Source organism: Procambarus clarkii, chromosome 17, assembly GCF_040958095.1.
Source record: "Procambarus clarkii isolate CNS0578487 chromosome 17, FALCON_Pclarkii_2.0, whole genome shotgun sequence".
NCBI classification, from domain to species: Eukaryota; Metazoa; Arthropoda; class Malacostraca; order Decapoda; family Cambaridae; genus Procambarus; species Procambarus clarkii.
The window spans coordinates 42,049,361-42,064,633 of record NC_091166.1 but is presented as its reverse complement, the minus strand read 5'-3'; the positions used below and the strand labels follow the sequence as shown (position 1 = coordinate 42,064,633).

Genomic DNA, 15,273 nt, shown 5'->3' with positions numbered 1-15,273 from the left:
GTCAACCCATTCATGGGCTGTTGACAGCATCTCACAGAGTGGAATAGGAAAGTAAATAGATTTAGGACTCTTGTAAGGTCCAATAAGCCTACAGCAGTGTTTATGTTCTTATATTACCCCAGTTTCACTGCATATTTGTGAACAAATTGGACTTTTGTGGAAAGTTAGTGGGGAATATAGTTATGGTAAATTTTGGACCACTAGATTTCCAGGAAAGTGTTATAACGATTCCATTTATCAGTCTTACTTGATTTTAGTTAACCGATATTTACACTCGACTACATTGCACTGACATTTTGTCATTGAAAGAACCCAATAAGCTATTTAATAGGTGAGCGACTATGTATGTGAACAAATATTCGTATACGTGAATAGGTAATGTCATGCAAATATTCATATGACAGAATTGCTTCACATGGTGTGAGTGCCGCTACAGACCTAATGATTCCTGGATCAGATGCCGAGAACTGTATAAGTAATGTGGCACAAGTTTAATAATGTCTACAAGTCTGTAGACATTATTAAACTGATGAGAAGAGTACAGTTTAAGTACACTGCACAAAGTTATTGGAGGACCTAGACAGGCTGCAGGAATGGGTGGACAATTGATACTGAAGTTCAATTCTTGCATGTGTAAAGTAATGAGGTTTGGAAGAGGAGACTAGAAGGCCAGTAGGCCTGTATAATTTATGAGGCAGTTGCAGCCATCAAAAAGCTAAAAATACTTTGGAGTGGAGGAAGTATCAGCAGATTTAATACCAGAGGCACACACAACATTGCTGCTTTTTTAAGCCTAGCAAAAAGAAGTAAGGAGTTTTATAAGCAAATGTAACCTATTCCTGTGGCCTTCCTCCTAACGCCAAAACACAAAATGGGAAACATCTATAGCTCGGTTACATGTTGATCACAGAAGATTAATCTATAGACATTTAATGGAACAGATCTGTGCCCCATTGTACCAGTTACTTTTACCATCTTATATATTCCTCTCTTGTATTAACATTTTGAACGATTGCTAGAAACCTGAATATTCTACATCAATACAGTAGACTGGTATATAGCTATACAGGCTTAGTTCTTTCTTTTGATAACTTAATATATAATGGTTAAAAACATGATGATGTGTGTTTTGCTTCCAATTCCCAAGCATTTTAATTACTGTATTAATAGAATTCAAAGTGGGGCACCATTCCTTCCCCTTATCCCCAAATCTTCATCCTGACCCCTTCCAAGTGCTATAAAGTCATAATGGCTTGGCACTTTCCCCCTGATAATTGAAAAATTAAATATTTCTCCCTTCTGCCTCTGCCATCCTCCCACACTCAGTCACGGCTGATGTTCACCTGTCCCCACCCTCTCATAACATTTGTCTGACATCACCACCAATTACACTGAAGCTACAACCCCCTTCCCCCCCCTTTCCATTCTATGCCCTCATCATCCAGCCAGAAGAGGATAAGGCCTTTGTCTCTACCCGTTCGTTGCATATGCCCATTCAGTAACTTGGAGATATACAATCCCACATACCCAAGTCCTCTTTTTTTTTTCCTTTCCTGAATATGTGTGTGACTGCTCTTCATTCATTTGCCTCTTTCAAGCCAATCTTCTCAGTTACCTATACTGTGGACCTTTTGTTTCACATTCCAGTTTTCCTTGAGGCAACAATATGAGGTGATTTTGTTTCTTGTTTCTTTGGTGTCTGTTCTCTGTGTCAATTTAAACTGTAAAGTTTTTAATTTTCTGTCTACCTTGATTGCTGGTTGATGCCTAATACAATGAGCTCTTCTGATTATTTTCTGAAGTCTTTCCTGCTAGCATGTTAAAACATTAATATCTAAGGACCAAGCATGTTAGGTATCTTTATCTCACTCCCAACAAAAGCTTTTACATGAAAACCTGATATGTCACAACTTATGGTATATATTTGTTAAGGAAAGGACAATGGTTTATGGCCTGTTTGATGCCTTGCACCGAGGTGAGTTATCACCAGGTAATAAACAGATTTTCAGTGGCCAGTATGTATCTAACAGAATCACAGAGCATGAACATGTGCAACATCGAGCAATAAAATGTCTCATTACCCCTACCTTCATCTTTAAACCTAGTATAGAGTTATAAACCCATGGAACTGCCTACCTGCCCAAGCTGAAAATGCCAATTCATTACTTGAGTTCAAAATCCAAATAGAGAAAATCCCCAGAAACAATGGAGGACCTTTGACAAACCACCGGCTTCCTGTCAAGGCCACTAGGAAGATAGTGGTCCTTGAATAAATTCAGGTAAATAATCTGACCCCTCTCCAACACAAGGGTGGGTGGAAACTAGGTATATATATAATATATATAGGTATATAACACACACAGTTGACATTCTCTAGTGATGCCTGTCCTATTCACAGTATGCTCCTATATGCCAAAATTCTGGCTCCAAGTACAGTAAATGCAAATGACATACTTTGACCCCTGCTACAGTTATGTTCATAATAAACATGGATATACAGTATGTATACCGAACTCCCGCTCTCCTGGACATACAGTTTTATGTTATACCATCGTTCTTCTCGACTTTATACAATGGTATATGCCAAGAAATCAAATGACTAAAAACCCCACTTTTCAGGGTATAATAAACTGCCAGCCTGAGAAAAAGAATGCATGAAAGAATCTATAATTTACTTGATCGATTTTGGCCTGTAGGATCGAGCCAATGCTCGATCCTACAGGCACAAATAATATAAAAATTCATTGTGTCAGGGGACAGGAAGCCAGAATGTATTCATACACGTTTTGGCTTTTATCAAGGCCTTACTCTTCCCTTAAGGTCAAATTACTAACCCCGACCAGGATGTGACCCCACAACAAGCTGACTAACTCCTGAGTACCTTCTCGCTGTTAGGTGAACAGGTGCATTAGGTGAAATCAATTTCTTTCTTTATTATGCACCCCATACCCATCCCGTGGGCGGTGGTGTAAAGGATTACAGAGGCACATAATCGGTTCAGGAACTGAACCCTCTAGTTCATTTAGCTAAGCAAATAAAAAATTTTGACTAATTATAAAATTATTAATGTTATATATACATGTACACATTCTCATACATACATGTACATATATATATACGTATACATATACACATACACATACATATTTAATCACACACACAAGTACACACATCAGTAATCATTTTTATGATTATTGATGATGATGATGATGATTATTTTATGATGATGTACAATCATCAATAATCTTTTGTGTCACAAGTGATTCAACAAGAGGCTCACAACAGTCACTATACAAGGCACTTTACATCTATGGTGAGTCGAAATGTGCCCAACCATTTCTGTCCCGCCCGGGATTCGAACCCAGAATTCTCGATTGTGCGTCGAGAACGAACCCGATTATACTACCGGGACCTTTAAATGAGACACAGGCACGTTAGAAAGAATGTTTCAGTGTCAGAGTAGTTAATAAATGGAATGCATTAGGAAGTGACGTGGTGGAGGTAGACTTCATATATATAGATTCATGTATAGAAATAATAAGTGCTTTTAATATGCACACGACAGGTTCCAGAGCCTATTTCAGGTAAATTCTGGTAATTTAAAGGCTGCCCGAAATGCTATGCGTGTTAGTGGCTTTGCAAGAATGTAAGAACATCAATGTTATGCACTCTTACAAACCAATGTACCTTTTAGTAAATAAATAAATAGATGAATAGATAGATAGAAAGTGAGCATACGAAACGTGCGCCTGTGTGCGATCACTCAGAATAGTCAGTGTACGGGATCCTTATGTACGAAATAACGTAATGTGGGTCGACGGTGGTACTCTTCGGCAGCTGCCCCCTAACACTTTGACGACCAATCAGAATACAACTTGTCACCCCTTGACCAATGGGAACGCGAGGCTATGTGCTGCTGCAGGCGGTCGCTAGCTGACGGGGTGCACCTGTTCGGGCGGACGTAAACATTGTAGGAAGATGGACACAAAACATAGTCGAGAATAAGTTTAAATAAACCTTTTTATTCTGAGGTAAGAGAACGGTGACTTAAGGTCTTCCTGATTTTAACTATTAGGCTCAGTGGTCATCTGAGGCAGTAGCTGGTTGTTAATTAGCAAAACATTGGGTAAACCACCTTAGCTGGAGTGAGGCATCAGCTGTGCTGGGGACAACTCCCACTACCTCATTGGGGCTCATTTTCGATTGGGTGGAGCACGTTATAACAAATAATTGGAGTTCGTATTGGTCTGATGTATGCCTTAATGGCTTAATTTGTATATTTAATTTATTTGAGCCATTGGCTAATTATGGGATAATTCTGGAAGTTGAAGTTGATGACAGGCTATAAGGAGGTGGTTGTCCAAGTGATTAATGCTGCTTATTCTTCACTAACAGAAATCGGATCTGATACGACCTAACCTAATATTGTGTATGAACCCCCAAAATAAACTAAATGATAATTGTTTCATATTGAGCTTGGTAAATTTATTACTGTACAGGTAATAATAACTATTATTTTTGTCGAGGATGGGCAGTCTGTGTATATATGTACGTTAGACATGTATCGAGGTCCCTCCCCGAGGTTGAACTATCAACGCCTTCCAGGATGCAACCCCGGAACAGTTGATTAACTTCCAGGTACCTATTTCCTGCTGGGTGAACAGAAACATTAGGTGATAGGAAGTGTACCCAACCATTTCTGTCCCACCTGGGATTCAAACCCTGGATTCCCAATTTTAAGTCGAGAATGAACCCAACTGTACTAATGAAGAACAACATGATACAGTGATTGTTTGTTATAAAGAGGTGCATACTTCATGAAGTAACTAGTATGCATAGTCATATTGGTTACAGTCTGGACGTTAATGACTGTTTATAGGCAGCTTGCTGCACATCCAAATCATTCTAAAATATTTATACAGTAGTTTTGCTTTTACTTACAACTAGCTCATGTGCAAAAGCCCATGCCTAATATGAGATGCTATTTTACCTGCACAGTTAAAAATACAGTGTTCGTAATGTGTAAATTGTCATCTTACTTTGGAACACCTTGTTAAAAATAAAAATATTAAGTACAATATCCTTATTGAGAATGCAGAAAACTGGAGTGAAAGATATTATTACAAAGTGTTAGATGTAACTAGCCTTTTTCTAAGTGAAAAGTTAATACTTGTACTGTAGCTGTACTCACAGAAAATCACACTAACACTAACATGATTTATATCAATGAGAAAATCCAGTGGAACTCTGAAGTAACACGAACCCATGACCAGGGCATTGCCAGCTGCATACTCTACCATTGTAAATTGGATTTTCTCATTTCTTACTGTATACCTTGTTACAGAAATCTCTTGCTTAAGCAAGGAGATCCTGCCTATTCCTTTACCGCCTATTCAACAACATATCTTCATACTCAAGTATAAGAAATTAGCAACTATAATACGTGCTCAGAAGCCTGTGTTGGGAGCAGACACAAATATGTGTATAGACATACTGTTATATTACACATTGTGTATAGATGCAAAATATAATGATCTGTTATTTTTTCCAGCCATGGCAGTTTGGGCTTGGACTGTGTTGGGAGCTGCGCTTTTGCTCGGTTCATTTGGCATTAAAGCTTGTCTGGCCCTTGCAGTGTCTACAATTGTATTTTGTGGAGCGTAAGCAACAAATATATATTAGACTTTGTGATGAGTGTAGGAATGTTTATATGTGTTCAAAATATAGTATCTAAAATGCCCTTTATTAAATTTTGACCTAATGTAAAATGATATTTGAGATTTAGATTAAGTTAGAAACATTGGTTAGAATATTTAAACAAAGTTACAGATATAGATGCTTTCTGTAGGAGCCCTCAGTGGCTCCTGGAAGCTATGGTACCGAGATTCCCCCCCCCAACCAAGTTACATCAGCCATATAAGTCCAGTATGGCCTGCTAGGGTCCAGAACCAGAACCTGGCCCCACCTTCACAGAGGCACAGGGAGCAAGAGATTGTTACAAACACCCTCACCAAAGAAAACATTCAGAAAGTAAGCAAAACAATTCAAACTACAGCAAGATTCATTGAAAACAAAGCACTAAAACAACCAATCTAGAAACGTCTCATTCAGAAACTACCTTGAACTCCCCTGATTATGATTGACCAAGAGGTGGCAGCACTGTGGGAGCTCCTGGCTCCCACACCATCTTGCCCGTTGCTAATGTCTGTAGCTACAGACTTTCCTGAGTCGCTGACCATTGTGAGTCCCACTTCATTACTGTATTAGAAAAGTGCAGGCTATCCTTTGGACAATGCCCTGTGAAGATTATTTACTTGGGTGTCATTTCTATCCTTTAGTACAGTATTTGCTTCACATGTGTGTGTTTCAAGCCTCATTTGTTGCATGGACTTGGTTTATTATTTACTTTGAGCTGCATGTGTTAAGGCAGCTCTTCCCTAAGTGCTCATTTAGCATTGCCCCTTCACTGACAGAGTGACTTCTCTGGTGTGTTCAGGAGTTAACCCCTGAGAGGCCAGGCTACTGTAGAGAGCCTTGCTCTTTAAGAGGTGCAGTATCTCTGACTCCTCTATGAGGCCCTTTGGTTAGGGGTATTCAAGGTTTATTTTTGTGGGCTGCACAGGGGGTTCACAAGCTTGTTCATATTGCATGCTGCTTATGCCTCTATAGCCGAGTTAATCTCAATGCTGTGTTCAGTGTCAGTTCTTACGGCAAGCGTCCTCAGTTCCTGCGTGTCCTGCTTGCGTCCTCAGTGCCTGGGTGTCCTGCTAGCGTCCCCAGTGCCAGGGTGTTCTGCTTGGTCTTTGGTGTTATATTTGCACCAACTGAGCCCACACTTGTTTCTTGCAAGTTTGTGGGTTATGTTGGCTTTGTTACCAATGGTCAGTTCCATTGTCTGTTGTTCCATGTGCTGCCTGCTGGATGGCAGTTACCCCTCTACCTTGCAGCTTGTGACAATGGGTTTCACAGGTTTGCTATTTTTGTTTTAGCCTACATCTTTTAAGTTTCCTTGCTTTTGTGATACATAACAAGGCTTCACAGGCAGCTGATACTTTGGGCTTGTTTGTCCATTTGTGTGTTTGGCTTTGTACTAGTGTTGCCTCAGAGTTAGTCCGTTTCATTTTTAGGTTTGGAGTGACTGGTGTTTCTGCTAGTGTGATTTACACTTGCTCCTCCCATTGTCCACCTGGCATCATTGTGCAGAATGCTTGTACACCTTTCCTTTGCTCTGGGTTCCAGGGTGGCTGAGACTTTCAGGACCCAGGCTGCATTTCAAGCCTGGCACTGGGCTGGCCTTGGGGAGTAGAACGACTCCCAGAAACCCATCTAGGTACAATCCTGGTACATTTAATGTGGGTGTAAATTGGCCTTCTCTGGGGGTCCTTCCTTTCACTTAGACATAGGAGACAGTTGAGCCATTGTTTCATGCCAAAATTCTGGGCCATCTTTTTTCTGGGGAGTGTCTTTGGCTTTGATTGTTTTGAAGCCTTCCGCTATATAGCCTTTGCGGCTTGGTGCCTTCTTTGATAATTACTTACTTTGAAGCCTTCCTGTCTGTTCAGGCATGGAGCTCTGCTCTGCTCTGGGGGTCTTCATTACAGACTTCTGGGGCTGGGGAAGGGAGCTTAAGGAGTGTCCCTAGGTGTCCTTCAACCCTTCCTGGTCTTTGTTTCCATCTGCAGAGGGTGTGATGGTTTCTCCAGATCTGCCTGTTTCACTGCTGTTGGGACTATTGGGTTTGGGCCCCTTTGCTCTTCATCAGTTCTTGCATTGCTGGATTCCTCTTTGGGCTTTTTGGGGTTTGGTCTTGTGGTACCCTCGCCCTAGTTTCAAGAGATTCAACCGTTTGTTTACATTGAGAGGTTTATTTGGCACATTCAAGATTTTGATCTTTTTGAACTTAGCAGTGGTCTATTGGCTCGCTGACTTTTTGGATGGTTTCCCTGTGGGGTGGTGGGGTGTCACCCACTCTTTGTGCCTCTGTGAGGGGGGGGGGGCAGGTTCTGGCTCTGGTCTCTGGTAAGCCAAATAGAACTACATGACTGATTTGCTTAGTACTAGTAGTTGGGAGCCATCTCAATGAGATAGCTTCAGCAAGCCATTGGGGCTCATCCAGAAAAATGCATTTCATTACATTCAGTGCTGGTTTTCTGTCATGGTTGTTTGTTGATCAGAATCTTATGTCTATTGTCACCTCTTATCTCTCTCCTTTGGTGGAGCCTTTCTTGGTGGCGTTTGCTATTCATGTCCCCTTGGCATCATTTCACAAGTTGTTGTGTGCTTTCTTTCACCTCTGGCCAGCTCATATTTTTTCTGGGCCATCTTGGTTTCTTGATAGTCAGCTAGCATTTCTTTCCTTTCTAGATTCCCAGTTGCCCCATCAGTCCAAAATCTGTTTCTTATGGCTCTGTTTTTGTTGGTTCTCTCTTCTGGTTATTGGGTTGGGGAACTTTATGCTCTTCTTTGGTGGTGTGGTTGTCGTCTTCTTTGGTTTGCACTGTTTTTAGCCTTGTGGCCCTCAGCCATTCCTGGTATGAGAGTCAACTTAGTTCTGGGATGATTTTTGTTGCCTAGTGTTGAGCTTTCTCCAAAGTAGATATATCCTTCTGAAAATGAGGTCTCCATGCTTGGATACAATAGCCCAAATGGTGTGTGCACCGGAGATTTATACAGTTGAATAACTACTTTCATTCCTTTAAAGTCAAAGGTTCATTTGACTGTTCCTAAGGTTGGTTGGAATTTTTTGTACTGCAGCTCCCACTTGTGCAACTTTCAGTGATTGGTGGATTCTGACCTGATGGTCCTTTTCTTCATCAATGTGCTGCAAGGTAATGTTGTTTATGTGGTAGTTTTTACGTGCATTGTTGTGCCCCAAATGCAAAGTCCTGCATTTTTTATATTAAAAATATTTGACAGTCTTCTGACCATTTATGGAGTTCATGTAACACTCTTTGTAAGGCCTCGATATCATTTTCACTTTCTACTTTACCATAAATCTTAGCATCATCTACAAATTTGACGATGTGGTTTGTAATATTCTCATTTATGTTATTAATGTATACTGTATACAAAAAGGGGTTACCCTAGTATGGAACATTGCAGTACCCCACTCACCACATTTTTCCAGTCAGATTCATTTCCATATGGGATGACCCTTTGCTCTCTATTTTAATCATTGCTTTATCCATTTATTATTCTTCCATTTATTCTGTGTACTTATAATTTTTGTCAGCCTTTCATGTGGTACCTTACCAAAAGCTATAGTGAAGTCCATATTTACTATATCTACTAGAAAGAAGCTATTCATACATGTCCCATCTCCCAGAAACCCACTCCTTACTTAGATATTTACCCAGTCATTTATAATGTTATCCATGACCTTTGTAGAGATAGATGTGTGGCTACTGAAGTAACAAATTACACATCAACAAATGTGACTTACCTCCATGCCTTTACTCCTATAATCATAATAGGAAGTACTAGTACTGTAGAAAGCGTTCTTGGCTTTTCAAATAGTCTCGGACACACAAGGTTAACTCACGGGCTCTGAATATAATGCGATCTTGCACCTTATTCTTCTAATTGCATTTTTCTGCAATTTCCTGATTTTCAGTATTATTGGACAGAATTTGAAGCTGTCAGAGCCATGTAAAAAGTACTTTTAGTACTTATTAGAGTTATGTACAGTACATTATTGATATCTAAAGTGTCAAAATACCAAAGGATGTTAAGTAACTGTTGTATATAATGATTTATTAAAAAATTTACTACTTCAGTTTTGTTTTTAATGCATATAATTTATACATTCCAAAATAGTAACATAATAAGCTTTGTCCAGTCTTTCATATAATTTAATATTGTGCCATGGTTTATATGATAAATTGTTTTGATAATTTTATAAATCATTCACAGAGATTTTTGTTTTACATTGTTCGATTAAGGCAATTATATGTCCTATGTAGATGGGTAGTTGCAGTGCGATGGTGTAGCCTAGTGGAGAGTGAGGAGATGTGGCTTAACATACACAGATCACACCTCCCGCTGCCTTCTGATCAACACGAGAAGGCAAGTATTTCTGGATTTGGTAACTAGTATTTTATGGTGTTCATTTATGGAAAAACCAAAGCTCTGTGTAGCTCAGGACACTTACATTTAGCATTTCATCCTGTTCACCAAGTTTCTGGAGAAGCTGATGAACATGATTCACTGACTGAAAGAGTTTTGAGTTGCACAGAGCATTATTTCCATTTTGTCTAAAACATCTCTGTGATATTCAAGTATGTATCTATATTGTTCAACAGACTTAAAGTACTGTAATATGTTTCTGTAATTGTAACTAAGTTAGATGGATATGTCAAAATTAAGGAACAGGAAATAGTGAGAGTAAGATATATTTTATAGAGGAGCCTCGGTTAACGAATTTAATCTGTTCCGGCACTGAGCTCGTCATGTTAAACGCTCGTCTTGTGAAACGAATTTCCCCATTTAAAATAATGAAAATAAAATTAATCCGTTCCACCTCCGAAAAACATCAAATGATATTCAAAAAAATTTCCGTAGAAAATGAAGCAGCCTACCTGACATACACTGAACAAACCTTTTTGAAATTTTTCTTTTTTAATTTTTCTTCAATTCTTGTTTTATTTTTTTTATTTATAGAAAATGGAGCATCCTATCTTAAATACTGTACACTGAATGAAACTTTTTGACATTTTTTCTTTTTCAAATTTTTTTAATTTTTTGTTTAATTTTTTCTAAAAAAAAAAAAAAATCAATGCTTTGCAACATTATAGCAGTCACCCCTTTACATCCCAGCATCATTAGCATCTTTTAAATTTTTTTAATTGATTTGCATCATCAGAGACGTCTGAGAATTTGTAAGAATCAGCGGGAACTCTAGGAAGCACCACGTGGTTTTCTCCTTAACCGAGCGAAGCTCGTCAATCGAGACAAATTTTCTGTGAGGGGGCTTGCTCGTTACCTGAAATGCTCATAGATGGAGCCTCTCATCACCTGAGGTTCCTCTGTAATTTGTTTTAGTTTATAGTAAGTTCATTTAAAGCAAAAGTTACTGACTTATGGCTAAACTCCAAGTGCCCTGAAAGATTAGACTTGCAAGAATTAAACTGCAAAGAGTGAGCTAAAGTGAGGATTACAATGTAAGGATTACAACTAAAGTCTGACAGAGAGAGAGAAAAGTGGAGCCGTCAGTATAAGAAAAACCACCCATCCTCGAAAAATAACAGAACCTCCAGCCACTATGGGTGGAATATATAAAATATGAGTGTTGTGCCAAAAGTGACAGGTAACTAAAATACTATAAGAGGAATGTAAAGTACAGAATATATGGGGAAGGTATCACGAGGGTGTAGTGAATATATATGTCAAGTTAAAAGGGCATGTTTAGCATGGTAGGTAAAAGACTGTTGTCTTAAATCATCATACCTATAATAGCTAGCCTCCCCCCTTAGTACATGAGTTTTGGGGAGATATGAAGAACAGTACAGGTATTCAAAATACAGTATTGTAAATGAATTGAAAGTAGGTAATACTCTGAATTTTACAGCTAAGCAAGAGATTTGGATGGTTGTATAACAGCTGATTTTTGTTCTTTTTCCTTTTCTTTTTATTTTGTCATGCATAGGTGGTGAGTAGTATACAACTTAGTAGTAGCACTGAGCGGCAAGATCGTCGAGTCACAGGATCCAGCCTTATAGATGAGCAGCTTCAAGGGGTGGTAACACTTGTAGTACGTGACTTCATACTTACTTGGTACAACCACCTCTCCTACCATCAAGCGTTTATTACTCAGCTGCATCGAACTGTACAGCACTCTATGATTGTCCTTGCAAATAGGTAAGATTTTGCAATATTTATTGTATCCTTTGATTTTAAACATATATAAAATAATGCTGTAGATTAGTTAAACTCTTTGCCTTTTGGGGAAAATGTAGCTTCAAAAGACGTCATAAAATATATTACTGTAATAATGCAATTTATTCATACTTTCCTAATCTTAAATAAGTTCACTCTAGGTTTATATTTATTATCTGTTTGACTTATTTTCTTTAGTTTCTGAATTCAACTAATAAGCACATACTTTTCCCTTCAGATGTAAAAATATGGATTGGGTTGGCTATCTTACTACGCGACTTGTTGATGACATCGCTTGTCATTTACGGTTGTTTCGAGAAGCGAGATCAGCTGCACGTGGAAAGGCCACTAGTGAAGAGTTGATTGATCACTTCTTTGAAAGAGAAGCAGAAAAAGAAAAAGATATATGTCATGATGAAATATGCTTAAAGCCAGATGCAGAAAAAGGTGAGCTTTATGTGATTAGACTTTGTAAAGCTTTAACTTTTCTCTCTGTGGTGAGCCTCTTCGGCTCCCTGGAGCTATCGGACTGATATTACCTATTCAGTGTTAGTCTGGGGCTTCAGTCGAAGGAGTTCTGCCTACCAGGAACCATGAACCAGAACCTGGCCCTGCAGAAAGCAATGGCCCAAGGAAAACCTTACTGTGTTTGGGAGTCTTCCATCTGCCATTAACCAGGGTTAGGCACCCAGAAAGATAGGCATCCCAAAACAAACTCCACCTGGTAGAAAATTGCAACCCTAGACCAAACAGTTACCAGAACTCACCCCAAACGAAACAAGGAAACAAGCAAGCGTAATCAGCGACCTGTGCTACTTGTCCACACAGCTCTTCCCCCTCTCCCCACCCTGCTCCTCCGACACTACTGCCGGCTCCCAAATATCTGAGGGATTCAGAGTTGGGGCAGGGTTTAGTTGGTGATGAGACTCGGGCGGCTCCGGGGGCTGCCCCATTCAAGACGGAGGCAGGCATTCAAGACTTGTCCTCCTGCCGTGGCTTCTGGGCATTCTCATACTTTGTTTCACCTTCGGCCTGCTCATGCGCCGCCTAAGCAGTCCTAGTCTTTGGACCGGGTGCTCTCTTTTTTTCTCTTCTCCTCGGTTTGTGGTAGCCCCCTTGGTTCTAGACTGCTTTCAGAAGGCTTTGTTTCTGTTGGCATTGGCTTCTGGTGGTCAGGTCAGTGAGCTTCCTGCTCTCCTCCAGTGCAGGGGTTTCTGCGCATTCATTCCTGGTGGACGTTTTGTTCGGTTGCAGCTGTCTCCTTCTTTTCTGTTGATGAATGAGAATCAGGCTTCTGGAGGGGTCCTTGGGTGATTGATGCTTGGTTGGTTCGGCCAGGGGGTTCAACATGTGTTGTGCCCAGTTGCAGCTCTTTGCCATTACCTCTGCACCACTCTGTGCCCGGGGACGCACTTTGGGTTGATCCGATCTCCCTCGTTCCCTGTTCCAGGGCTCGGGTCTCCCAGGTTGTCCGCAGGGTTTTTAAGTCTAGCCAGCCTGCGGTCTACCCTCGTGGCCATGCTGTTCGTAAGTACTGTATGCTGCTCTTGCCGCTGTGTTTGGGACCATGTTCTGGGCTGACATTCGGGCACGGGGGAGGTTTTGGGGGGGTCAAACAGGGTCCTGGCTGCCCATTATTTTATGATTGTTCTGGGTCAGAGTTGTTGTTGTGTGGCCTTGGGCCATCGGTTGTCGCCAGTTGTCCCGTATTCGAGTTGAGGCACGCGGTGCTGCCATCATCCAGGTAGGTTCCTCCTTTACTTATCGCTGGGTATGTAGCTCCGAAAGGGCTCCCCATAGAAAACCAGCATTGAATGTAATGAAATGCCATTTTCTGGGTGAGCCCTGGAGGCTCCCTGTGGCATTCTCCATTCCTCTGGTCAGCTGTTTCATTTTTGATGTTCAGTCTCCGAACTGGAAAGTGGGCAGCCGGCGCGGGGGAAGGGGGAAGCTGCGCGGACAAGATGGCACGGCAGGCTGATGACGTTTGCTTGTTTTCTTGTTTTTTGGGGGAGTTCTGGCTCCCTGTTTGGTCTTAGGTTGCAATTTTCTACCTTGTGGAGTTTGTTTTGGGACGCTCATCTTTCTCTGTGCCCAACCCGGGTCGATGGCAGATATGGAATACTGTACTCCCAAACACAAGGGGGTTTCCTTAGGCCATTGCTTCCTGTGTCTCCCTGAGGGGGGCCAGGTTCTGCCTAGTGATCTCCACTAGGCTGAACTCCATATGACTGAAGCCCCAGAATAATATAACTAATATCAGTCCAATAGCTCCAGGGAGCCTCCAAGACTAACCCAGAAAATGATGTTTCATTACATTCAATGCTGTTTTTTATATATATTTTTAATTAATGTTTTTAATGCAAGAGAGTGGGATGTCGATTCTGGACAGTCGAGTGTGAACCTCAATATATTATTACATTTAGAAGGCTTTGTCTGGGATAATCGGAGGTGACAGCCCCACTTTACCTTAAAATAGTAAATAATAAAAATTCATCCTCAACAGATTATTTAAGTGACATAGTGGAGACCATCTTGTACTATATTCTACCCCCTGAGGACTTCTCCAATGCTCCTCTGTGTGCTGCAGTGGTGGAGATTTTAGTATCGTCTGTCATCATGCCTGTTGTTTCTCTCATCTCTGATCCAGACTATATAAATACCCTTATCATATGGGCTGTAAGTACACATTTGCCTCAACAATTCATTTTTACAATTGAAAATGACAGAACTTATATTCCCCCCTTCTTTATAAGTTGCTGTACCCATTACAGCAACTTACAATCATTGCATCCTATTCTTATTACACCACTTTTGTGTGTATCTTGAGATGACTCCCTGGGAATACTTATCTTGATTGGTTATGATCAAAACATATACAATATATATAGTCATTATTTGTCTTGCAATAAGTTTTATTCTTTTTCTCAGATATGACAAATTGTGAAATTTATTTCTATTCATTTTCAATATACTGTACTGTAATTACATGTGAAAATTAATTTGAATGCTTCGAACACATTTAATATTGGTATTAATTTCCTATCTTTTCAGTGCACAGACATTCCAATAACAAGTGAATTGTTTGTTAACGTGATAAAAACCACTAGTAACTTAGACGAATTAGATGCTGTAAGAAGCCTTGTTGTAAAAGAAATGACAAATTTAGTAAGTAAATGGTGTATTTGTGTATACTTCTCTTTGTTTACATGTGTATAGTTGGCTAGACATACAAAACATCATGAATGAACTTTGTATGCTTTCATTTTCAAATAAGGTTTCAATTTAGCAATAAATTATTATTTACTGATGTTTCTGGAAGTGCTCTCTTAGTATGTTCCAGAGCTAAGCGCTTGTCTAGCTCACTTGATAATAGTCCAGGACAGATAAAAACTTCAC

The 15,273-nt window shown here is 40.0% G+C and overlaps 1 protein-coding gene across 3 annotated transcripts in view; it reads left to right on the top strand.

The window, feature by feature from the left end:
- Positions 1-3,924: 3,924 nt before the first annotated feature.
- Positions 3,925-15,273, top strand: part of LOC123772426 (sorting nexin-13) — a 40,057-nt gene continuing 28,708 nt past the window's right edge. For 2 of the 3 annotated variants that reach the window (XR_011228896.1, XM_045765559.2), the window contains exons 1-7: positions 3,925-4,031; positions 5,552-5,660; positions 9,963-10,065; positions 11,645-11,856; positions 12,113-12,321; positions 14,381-14,553; positions 14,929-15,042. Coding sequence is in view for 2 of the 3 variants with exons in the window: in XM_045765559.2 (XP_045621515.2) it covers positions 5,554-5,660; positions 9,963-10,065; positions 11,645-11,856; positions 12,113-12,321; positions 14,381-14,553; positions 14,929-15,042 (918 nt within the window). In the remaining variant the exon portion in view is untranslated. Of the gene's footprint in view, positions 4,032-4,115; positions 4,236-5,551; positions 5,661-9,962; positions 10,066-11,644; positions 11,857-12,112; positions 12,322-14,380; positions 14,554-14,928; positions 15,043-15,273 lie in introns of those variants that run through there. The other variant, XM_069325895.1, reaches the window with a different exon arrangement.